The sequence below is a fragment of the Galeopterus variegatus genome, unplaced genomic scaffold, assembly GCF_000696425.1.
Source record: "Galeopterus variegatus unplaced genomic scaffold, G_variegatus-3.0.2 Scaffold4586, whole genome shotgun sequence".
NCBI classification, from domain to species: domain Eukaryota; kingdom Metazoa; phylum Chordata; class Mammalia; order Dermoptera; family Cynocephalidae; genus Galeopterus; species Galeopterus variegatus.
This window is the reverse complement of record NW_007730697.1, coordinates 34,826-45,800: the sequence shown is the minus strand read 5'-3', so window position 1 is coordinate 45,800 and position 10,975 is coordinate 34,826. Positions and strand designations below refer to the sequence as shown.

At 35.9% G+C, this 10,975-nt stretch overlaps 1 protein-coding gene across 1 annotated transcript; it reads left to right on the top strand.

The window, feature by feature from the left end:
- The first annotated feature begins 2,483 nt into the window (after nucleotides 1-2,483).
- Nucleotides 2,484-9,407, top strand: LOC103603399 (C-type lectin domain family 12 member B-like). The gene is made up of 7 exons (XM_008587908.1): nucleotides 2,484-2,544; nucleotides 2,882-3,004; nucleotides 5,010-5,108; nucleotides 7,103-7,222; nucleotides 8,215-8,298; nucleotides 8,429-8,588; nucleotides 9,308-9,407. The coding sequence occupies exons 1-7, from the start codon at nucleotides 2,484-2,486 to the stop codon at nucleotides 9,405-9,407; spliced, it is 747 nt and encodes a 248-aa protein (XP_008586130.1).
- Nucleotides 9,408-10,975: the final 1,568 nt, after the last annotated feature.

Sequence of the window (10,975 nt, the reverse complement as noted above, 5' to 3'; positions counted from 1 at the left end):
CTAGATCTTGTGTTTCTCTGCTGATTCTTTGCCTAGACGATCTGTCCAATATTGACAGTGGGGTGTTCAGGTCCCCTGTTATTATGTTATTAGTGTCTATTTCCTTCTATAGGTCTAATAGAGTTTGTTTTATAAATCTGGCTGCTCCAACATTGGGTGCATACATATTTATGATTGTTATGTCTTCTTGATGGATTAATCCTTTTATCATTACATAGTGTCCCTCATTATCTCTTTTTATGGTTTGTAGTTTAAAGTCTTTTTTATCAGATATAAGAATAGCTACTCCAGCTCGTTTTTCTTTTCTGTTTGCATGGCAAATCTTTTTCCATTCTTTCACTCTTAGTCTATGTGAATCTTTTTGGATGAGGTGGGTCTCTGGAAGGCACCATATAGTTGGGTCCTCCTTTTTAATCCTGTCAGCCAGTCTGTGTCTTTTGATTGGGGAATTTAAGCCTTTTACATTCAGAGTTTTTATTGAAAAGTGTTGATTTATTCCTAGAATTTTATTGATTATGTTTTGGTTGTCTTAGTTGTCTTTTGTTCCTTGTTCTCTGATTTACTAATTGTTTTCTGTATTTTTTGGCTCGTTGGGTTGTAGATAGCCTTTTTGTTTGTTTGTTTTCTCTTCATGAATGCCATTTTTATACTAGTGGGTTCTGATTTTTCTCAGGTTTTTATGGCACTGGTAGTTATTTTTCAGGAACCAAAGCCAGTACTCCCTTGAGAGTTTCTTGTAAGGGTGGTCATGTGGTGGTGAACTCCCGCAGTTTTTGTTTGTCTGAGAAATATACTATTTGCCCTTCATTTCAGAAGGATAGCTCTGCAGGGTAGAGTATTCTTGGCTGGCAATCTCCGTCTTTTAGTATTTTGAATCTATCATCCCATTCCTTTCTGGCTTTTAGGGTTTGTGATGAAAATTCTGATGTTAGTCTGATTGGGACTCCCTCATAGGTGATTTGATTCTTCTCTCTTGCAGCTTTTAAGATTCTCTCTTTGTCTTTGAGTTTTGCCAATTTGACTATAACATGTCTTGGAGAAGACCTTTTTGGGTTGAATACGTTTGGAGATCATTGAGCTTCCTGGATCTGAAGATCTGTGATTTTTCCTATACCTGGGAATTATACAACACTATTTGGTTGTAGATGTTTTCAATGCAATCTCCTTTTTCCTCCCCTTTTGGAATATCCATGACTCAGATATTCGAGTGCTTAAGGTTGTCTGATATCTCTCTTAGATTTTCTTCAATGCCTTTGATTCTTTTTTCTTTTTTTTTCTTTCTTTCTTTTCTTTTCTTTTCTTTTCTTTTCTTTTCTTTTCTTTTCTTTTCTTTCATCTGCCTGTGTTATTTCAAACAGCCTGTCTTCAAGTTCAGAGGTTCTCTCTTCAACTTCTGCAAGCCTGTTGGTTAAACTCTCTATTGTGTTTTTTATTTCGCTGAATAAATTCTTCAGTTCGGCAAGTTCTGCTACATTTTTTTTCAGGGCATCGATTTCCTTCTACATTTCTTCTTTCAGGTCCTGTATACTTTTCCTCATTTCATCATGTTGTCCAGCTGAGTTTTCTTGTATCTCATTCAGTTTCCTTAGAATTATCACTTGAAATTTCTTGTCAGTCATTTCAAGGGCTTCTTGTTCTATAGGATCTACAGCTTGAGAGTTGTTACCCTTTGATGGTGTATTTTCTAGAGTTTTCCTATTTCTGGTATCTTTACTGTGATGTTTATTCATTGTGGCAGGGGGTTTCACAGTCCACAGGTTTGACACTCTTGTCTGACTAAGATATTGTTGGAGTTGCCAATTTGGTATGGCTACCTCAGTGACTGCTCAGTTGTCCACTAGTGCATTGTGTGTGTGGTTGCCTCAGGTCTTGGGCCTCTCTGGGGAGCCACCTCTTTGGTCAGCTTGGATTCGGCCAGGATGCTGGGTCGCGGGGTGGTATCACAGGATGTGTAGTCTCTGCCGAGTTTCCACCTCCCCTGCTGGACATCTCCCTGTTCCATGTGCACTGGGCCGGGCTTGGGATGGAGCCAAGTTGCAGCGGTGAAGCCTACCTGCTGCTGGATCATGCAGCTGTGGCCCCCCACAGGATGTGTGGTCTCTACGGAGCTTCTGCCTCCCTTGCTGGATGTCTCTCTGCTCTGTAAGAACTGGGCCAGGCTGCTGGATAATGCGGCAGTGATGTGGTCTCTGTGGATCTTCTGCCTCCCCTGCTGGATGCCTCCCTGTTCCACCCGTGTGCACTGGGCTGGGCTGCTGGATACTGTGTGGCGGTCTGGTCCCCACGGAGTTCCCGTCTCCCCTGCCAGACATCACTCTGCTCTGTGCGCACTAGGCCAGGCTGGGAACAGAGCCGGGTACCTGTGGTGAAGCCTATCTGCTGGATCCCGCAGTGGCAGCCCCACAGGATGTGTGTTTTCTGTGGAGCCTCCGCCTCCCTTGCTGGACATTTCCCCACTCCGTGTGCAGTGGGCCAGGCTCGGAATGGAGCCGGGTGGCGGCGGTGAAGCCTATCTACTGTATCGTGAAACAGCAGCCCTGCAGGGCATGTGGTCTCCACAGAGCTTCTGCCTCCCCCGCTGGATGTCTCCCCATTCTGTATGCACTTGATGTTATGTTTCTGTAGTTGTAAATCAGTTGATTTGTGGGAGAGAGTGACGCTGGGGAACAACTATTCTGCCATCTTGACTGGAAGTCTCACACCATTGTAAAGTGAAAAATTGTAAGTTGAGCCATCTTAAGTCAGGGTCCAGAGTCTATACAACTACATTTGTATTTCTAGCAATTTTTGAAAATAGAAATGAATATCTTAAACCAAATTTTAATCCTGTTTTTTTTTTTTACAAGATTATACATTTCTTACATATTTTCTGTGCTAAAAGAAATCACAGAGCAGACAGAAACAGTCCTTATGGTGCACTTGGAACCAGCTCTCGACCTTCCTCCTCTTCCTCCTCCTCCAGAGGATGAACGGGGCCCAATTCCTGAAAGCACCAATGTGAATGGTAAAGTATATATGCCCGATTTTACTTATTTATGTTCTCTCTTTGTTAATAGGAAGGTACATTTTATCTTGATTTTACTATCTAGTTGTTACTATGTGGAATTTTTATATTTAGACAAAATATAGAGATTGAAATAGTAAAACAAAGGCATATTTACTCACAGAGATGTTTGAAATTTTATATTTTAAGGAGACATTTAAAGATGATAAACTATTTTTTAAAATTTAAGCTTGTTTTCTTACGTGAAGCTGAGAGATTTAATCAAGCTAATCAAGGTTTAAAAGTCAGTAAATTTATTAAAAAACAAAACAAAACAGAACACTACTAAAAGTTTGCTTCCTTTTGATCATCATTTAGATAGAGCAGAATTTCTTAACTTCAACACTCCTGACATTTTAGACTAAAATATTCTTTGTTTTGAAGGACTTTCCTGTGATTGTAGGAAGTTTAAGAGCATCCCTGGCTTCTACCAACTAGATGCCAGCACCTGCCCCTTAGTAATGATATCAAAAATATCCAGATATTTGCAAATCTCTTCTGGTTAGCAAAATTGCCCCTGGTTGATAACCACTGAGTTTTATTAGTCAGAAAATCAAAAAATGTTTTGGACATTAGATTATGAATATAACTATTTTCTTTGATGGAAACTTTTTACCTTGTTTCAAAAGTGCAATTTTTCTATAATGTAAGGAAATAATTTTTTTAGTACTAGAACATACAAATTTATTTTGGAGGAAGATCATCATACAGATAAAAAGAATCTAACCAATGATGTCTGAAAGTTTAGTTTCTAGAATATGGAGATGTAGCATCTTATTCTTTTAAGGAGTTGAATATAGTTATATTCATAGATGTTGTTGGGCTTGAAAGAAAATATCTGGGGGGCCGGCCCGTGGCTCACTCAGGAGAGTGCAGTGCTGATAACACCAAGGCCCCGGGTTCGGATCACACATAGGGATGGCCGGTTCGCTCACGGGCTGAGCGTGGTGCTGACAACACCAAGTCAAGGGTTAAGATCCCCTTACCGGTCATCTTTAAAAAAAAAAAAAAGAAAGAAAAGAAAATATCTGGTTAAAATGAGTCCTGAGATTTATAGCGATTCTTTATGAAGGGAGTATGCTGCTAGCCATCGAGTCCAAATAAAGAATTTTATTTTAATAATAACACAAACTTAATTAAGGCTGTCCTTATTTGATCATATCAATTGGAATAATGTAATCTGAGCTGAAATTATATATGTGGTATTTAAGGATGTTTAGTAATACATTGTACATACAATTTTTGCTTGTGCTAGTGATCCTTAAGACCACCCTTAGGTTTGACGATTCACTAGGAGGTCTCTCAGGCTCAGTATATAGTTGTACTCATAGCTAAGATTTATGACGGTGAAAGGATAAAGGGAAATGGCACACACAGTGAGAGCTGGAGAGAGCAAGTGCAAGTTTCCATGGGTTCTCTCCCAGTGGAGTCATGCAGGACATGCTAATTCCCCCAGCAACAGGTTGTGGCAGTGAATGTGAAATGCAGCCAATCAAGGAAACTCATCAGAGGCTCAGCGCGTAGTGTCTTTATTGGGCACTGTCCACATAGGCAGCTTCTGGCTGGCATGCAACAATTCCAGAATTCCAGAAGGAAAGCAGATGTTCAACATAAACCATATTATTTGTGCGAAGAGTTTAGGCATAGTGAGACACTCTCATCAGTTAACAGTGATGGGTACCCTCTCAAAATCTAAGTTTCCAGATGCCAGCCAAGGCCACCCTTGTAAGTAGGACTTTCAAAGAGAGTAGTCAGGTTTGGTCTATTAACTCTTTTCTGCACATCCTTTTAAAATATTTTTTTTTCTCATTCAGTCTAGCAGTTCATAGTAATTCATACATTGGACATTATCTTTCAGAAAATTCAAGGTATTTTGAGAACAATATGAAATGGAAAATAATGACATTAATATATTGAATAACAAGAACTCACATTATTTCTAATTATTATTTTTTCTGTTTCTCAGCTTCTTCTTTTTCCTTTTCTCTATATGGAATAATTCCTGTGACACTGGGTGTCTTCAGCCTGTTGCTCTTAATGTTGTGTGGATTCTTTGCTTATCAGTGTTAAGTCTGATTAATCAAAGAAAAAGAAGAAATAGATTCTTTGTCAGATTACCATATTTCTCTAAACATATTTCAAATAATATTTTTTGTAAGTGTTTTATTGCCACACTGAACAGGAAACAGGTAAAATGATACAAAAGTATCAGAACTTTTTATTATATGGGTAAACTTGACCTTGTGAGCTCTCAATAACTGCACATTTCACCAAAGAAAGTTACACGATTGCAGTTTCAGTAGATGATATTGATAGTAATGTGATTATTATTATTTGGAAAATTTACAACTTATTAAGAAATTTAGCTTGATGAATTTACAACTGTCATAGAAAGTAACATAATTTGCCTCCTGCAGCCTAAATTATTTTTTTTGCTTTTTTTGTTGTTGTCACAGAAGGAATGTCCTTATTTTATTCTATTTAAACACATTTTTAAGATAATTTATTATACGTACAAGTGGGGTACAGTGTTGATTTTCAATAGTGTGTATAATGTGTGCTGGTTAGATCAGGTTAGCTAGCTTATTCATCATTACAATGTGTAATCATTCTTGGTTCAATGCGTTATCAGCATTTGTTATTCTTGGTCTTTTTAATCATGGCTAACCAATTCCTCATTAAACTCCCCCCTCCCCTTTTTCACCTCTAGTAATCAACAGTTCTTTTCTTTCTTGCTAAAAGTTCAATGTATTACTGTGATTGTTGTTTCTTTCTTTTTCTCTTTCTGTCTCAATTGTTTATTTATTTATAGGTTCAGCTACTGCTTATGAGTGAGAACATGTGGTATTTCTCTTTCTGCACCTCGGTTGTTTCACTTAGGATGGTTTTTCTCCAGCCTTGTCCATGATGCTGCAAATGGCAGAATTTCATTCTTTTTTATGGCTGAGTAGTATTCCATCATGTGTATATACCACATTTTCCTTATCCAGTCATCCACTGATGGATATTTAAGTTGGTTCCATTGCCTGGCTATTAAAAATAGAGCTGCAGTAAACATGGGAGTGCAGGTGTCCCTTTGACATAATGATTTCCAGTCCTCTGGATATATCTCTAGGAGTGGGATTGCTGTATCGTATGATAGTTCTATCTGTAGTTGTTTGAGGAACCTCCACACTGTTCTCCGCCATGGCCATACTAATTTACAGTGCCACCAGCAGTGCAGAAGGGTTCCCCTTTCTCTTCACCCTCGCCAGCATTTGTTATTCTTGGTCTTTTTGATAATGGCCAGTCTGACTAGGGAGAGGTGATATCTCACAGTGGTTTTGAATTTCATTTCCCTGTTGATTAGTGATGTCGAACATTTTTTCATATACCTGTTGGTAATTTGTATGTCTTTCCTTGAGAAATGTCTATTAGATCTTTTGCCCATTTTTTAATTGGATTATTTGTTTTTATTTGCTGTTAAGTTGTTTGGGCTCTTTGTATATTATTGATATTAATCCCTTGTCAGATATGTAGTTTGCAAATATTTTCTTCCATTCTGTAGTTTGTCTTTTAACTCTGTTGATTGTTTTCTTTGCTGCAACAGCCTAAATGAGATTAATAGAATGTTTTTATCATTATGAAAATTGTTTGCAAAATTTTATTTTAAAATAGTAGTTTCCTAATGATAACATTAGTTTGAAACTCAAAATTCTAAAATTTTGAATAGGAAGTGAAATTATACATATTAAATCAGCCAGTAATGATGCTGAAAGATATGTTTGAGGACTTGGTTTTTGTGGCTGTTGTTGTCTGTTTTAATTGAGTTAAACCACTCATCTATTCATATAAATACAAACATTCAATCTTAAAATAAATTGAGTTAATGTTTCAGTTTTAGGTATGGATTTTAGAAATAATACTAAGTTAAGATCTATTTAATTTATAGTTTAAGAAAACATATGGGAAACTTTATTAAGGAACAAACTAAGTATAAAATTTAGCCCTTGTAATCTAATAAGCTACTGTTTCAAAATTGAGCACATGTCTTATCCATGTTTTAAATTTTGTTTTTAGATTTTCAAAGTGTTCAGGCATCAGAGAACAAGATGAAGAGCTTTAACCAATTGACTGAGTCTTTCCAAAACAAAGCAGAAAAATTTCTTCTGGTCCAAAAAACTCTTGACCAAAATAAAGGTAATATTGGAGCTGGAACAAACTATCTTTACAGAATGCTAGAATGTTTTCCTTGTTACGGCCCTGAAACGTATTCTTGCTTTATGTATTATGGAGCACTCTAATAGAGCAGCAGGGTAGTTCTGATGGCATTTTGCCTCTTTTAGCTCCTTGTGTCATCTTTTGAAACTGTGTGAGTCTCATACTTATCAAACATAGTCTCATGTGCTAATTGATTTGCTTAGTCACTCATCTTTTCATTCACATGTGTTCGATGTACACTACATGTTAGCCACTATGCTGGTGGTCAACGACAAATACAATATGAATCCTACCTTTGAGAGGCTTAAACAAAACATAGAAACCAAAAATAAACCAAAGTGTCAAGATGTGCAGTAGACTTATGTGCAGATGTTCAGGGTGCACAGAATCAGAGCTTAAATACCTGAAAAATGGTGTTTTCATGGTTTCTAAATTCCTCCTTAAGGAGAGGAGTTTAAAATGCTAGAGTGATCAAAAAGCTTATTTTGTGTCATTTAAATTGTAATATAAAAATAGTCTATGTTCACGGTAAATATTTTTTAAAGTCCTGTATTAAACTGTGGGGTTTTTTGCTTATGAGTTACTGAGCTTACAGTGAATAATGAACTCAACCCTTGCAGAGTACTTCAGTAATTGGTCATGTTGTTGGGAAGGACGGGGGAGAGGACGGAGGGAGGGAAGCTTCAGTGATGGGCCACAATAATCAACCACATTGTGTATTGACAAAATAAAATAAAATAAAAAAATAAAGAAAGAAAGAATATATAATATCTTTTTTTTAAAAAAGGAGGGATTCTAAGTAATCAATTTTTTCAGCCAGAGATCAAACTCATTCAGTAGAGGAAGGGACTGGTCTAAAGTTATGGATATATTTTGGCACTTGCTCATTATTATTATGTGAATTTTGAAATAGTACAAAAAGCCAGGTGCAGTGTGCACTCTCATCTAGTGTTAACTCTTGTCCCATATAGAAACCCTAGAGTGGCTCCGAAAGCAGAATGTGTACCTCATGGAGGATCTACAAGAACTAAAGGCCAGACAAGGTAATTTTGTAAGTGAGAATGCTGAGCTGATAATAATTCTTAACATCAGCCTCAATCTTCCAAGAGGGAAATGTCTGAAGCTCTCAGCCTCCTTCATAATGTTCTGTGAGCTCTGAGTTACAAATATTTTCTTTCCTGGGAGACAGACATGGAAGTCCTCTGAACCACTGGGTACAGTATGAAAACCACAGCTACCACCAAACCATGGAAGTGTTTTCTTGGTTAAACTGTTCTCATCTTTGTGTCTCTTTGAATGCTACATTTTTAAAGACAGAAAGGAGCATATTGATAATAAAGTTGAATTTCTTTCTTTACTTCTGAAATATGAACATATACTAGAGTTCAGGCACAGAAAGGACTCACCCGCGGCTCTAAAACAAGGGAAAGGGACAGTCTCTTTCTTAACTTTTTTACTGATCTTTCCTGATTGTACTCCACTTCAGCATGGCTTTCTTTTCTTCGACATACCAGGCATGCCCTTACTGTAGAGCCGAGAGCCTTCGCCGTCTCTGTTCATTCTGCATTCCATGTTCTCTCAGCCCCTGTGACCTTGCTCTAAGTTTTTTTCATAGAACGTGTCACCTTCTCACATACCATATTAATTTCACATATGTAGTTTATTTGTACTTGTCCCAAATCTCCCCAAACCAAGGATTTTTGTCATTTTTGTTCAGTGATAAATCTCAAACTTAAAGCACAGGCACAGAGTTGAATAAATGATAAAATGAGTTAAGAGAAGGAACTTATATTGTAGTGCAATATCTTCTTGAATATAAAGCTTTCTAATTGCCATCTCTTTTTGTTCTATTTTGTATTTAATTCATGGTTCGAAAAATGCACAGACATTGAAGTACTGAAATGTTATTTTTGATGTTTCATTTATCAGTGGCCATATATAGACTGTATTATTTTTATAATTACTTCTAACTTGACACGTTTCATATTCTTAAAATTTTCTTATGCACTTTTAGTATTAAGAAATTATCTTTGTGTACTTTGTCTTCAAGCAGAATATCACGGGGTTACTTTTAGTAAGTCATACCTGGATTGGCATATCTTATAAGGAAGAGGACAACGCATGGCAGTGGGAAGATGGTTCCTCTGATTCTCCTGGCCCGTAAGTTTCTAGTTTATAATCCAGTTCCTCGTTTCTTTCTCAGTGTCTCATTGTCTGTTTCTTAAAGAGCTGGAGGAGGTAGAGAAGATTTCTGGGGACAGAATTTAGACACTTTATTTCTTGTTTTTGTTATTTCATATTATGCTGTCAGCAATTTTATAAATCACAAAGTCATTTAGACATTTATGATTTGTGTAAATATGCTACTATTATTGGATAATTTGATTGATTACAATTTTTGATAACAAATATATAAAGAAGAACATAATTATATATGAATTTTGAAATATCTCTGGTATTTTTACTGGGAAAGAGTATAGAGTTGTTATTCTTCAGCCAAATAGTTTGGGCCTTTTATATGGTTTTAAATACATGTTGTCAAATTGTTCTGCAGAAACACTGCATTAGACAACTATGGCAAACAACCCCAAAAAACAAAAACCAAAAAACCCCCAAAAAACTCATAATAACAAGCTGTAGTGTTTTAAAGTTTTGATAGGTGACTATTTTTACTTTGTTCTTTTACGTTGTATTCTTTTGATGTTAACTAAGGCTGTTTTTGCTATAACTTGGAGAAAATCTTTTTCTCATATTTAACTTTTATTTTTTGATATAAATGCCTTATATTAGTCTTGTAACTTTTCAGGCACGTCTTTATGTTTTGTTCCTTAGTAATTTGCCTTTTAAGTTTATTTATTTTTTATTACGTGAGATAGTATTTAAAATTTAAGCAGACTGAAATTGTTTTTATTTATTCGAAATTTATTTTGGGATGTGAGGAATACAGCGGAAGCATGCATGTGTGTGTCTAAATGTAGATATGATTCTACCCATCTCTCTTTCTATATATATTTCATTTAGGTAGTCATTGCCAGAGTACTATTTCAATGATTCATCATTCTTTTATCACTGATTTTAATGTTATATTTATCATATACTAAATATTTAATATTTAAATAATTTGCCATTTAATGACTAATTTAAATATTTCATAATTTGCGTGAATATTTTATGTGTAAACATTTTTGGGTATTTTCTTGTACTTCCCTGTACTGTTGCATCAATAGTGAGTCTATTCTTACTTTTATGGTAATCATTTTAACTATTAGAATTTTGTTATTTGATAGTTCTCCTATACTTCAGACTTTGTACGATGCCACACAGAGTACCCAATAGCTACATGGAATTAATAAATGGAAAACATATAAAAGTATTTTGGCAATTAATTTTTCCTAATACAGTTCAGAATTCTTTTTTTTCAAATTTCTTTGACATTTTGAAAAGGAACACATTATGTGTTTAGTAATTGAGCAGACAAGATTTACCCTTCTTAGGCTTTAATAGAGAACCAGATTTTCTCTAGAGTTGATGAAAGATAGTATTGTTGATATTGACCTAATGTGCTCTCTGTAATCTAGCTCTGTAGTCAAGGACTAAATCCAACCAAAGTACTTGACGGCATCTTCCCTGTGGTATTTCTGTCAGAGCTGATTTTGTAAATTGAAGTGCATATCAGAGCAAAATGTAGTGACATATTACACACACACACACACACACACACATATAATATTG

Excerpts from the sequence above, each read along its gene's own strand:
- LOC103603399 (XM_008587908.1), top strand. The coding sequence starts at position 2,484 with ATGGAGCCGGGTGGCGGCGGTGAAGCCTATCTACTGTATCGTGAAACA. Across the intron at positions 5,109-7,102 it reads TGGATTCTTTGCTTATCAGT|ATTTTCAAAGTGTTCAGGCA; the intron begins GTTAAGTCTGAT and ends TTTTGTTTTTAG. Across the intron at positions 7,223-8,214 it reads AACTCTTGACCAAAATAAAG|AAACCCTAGAGTGGCTCCGA; the intron begins GTAATATTGGAG and ends TGTCCCATATAG.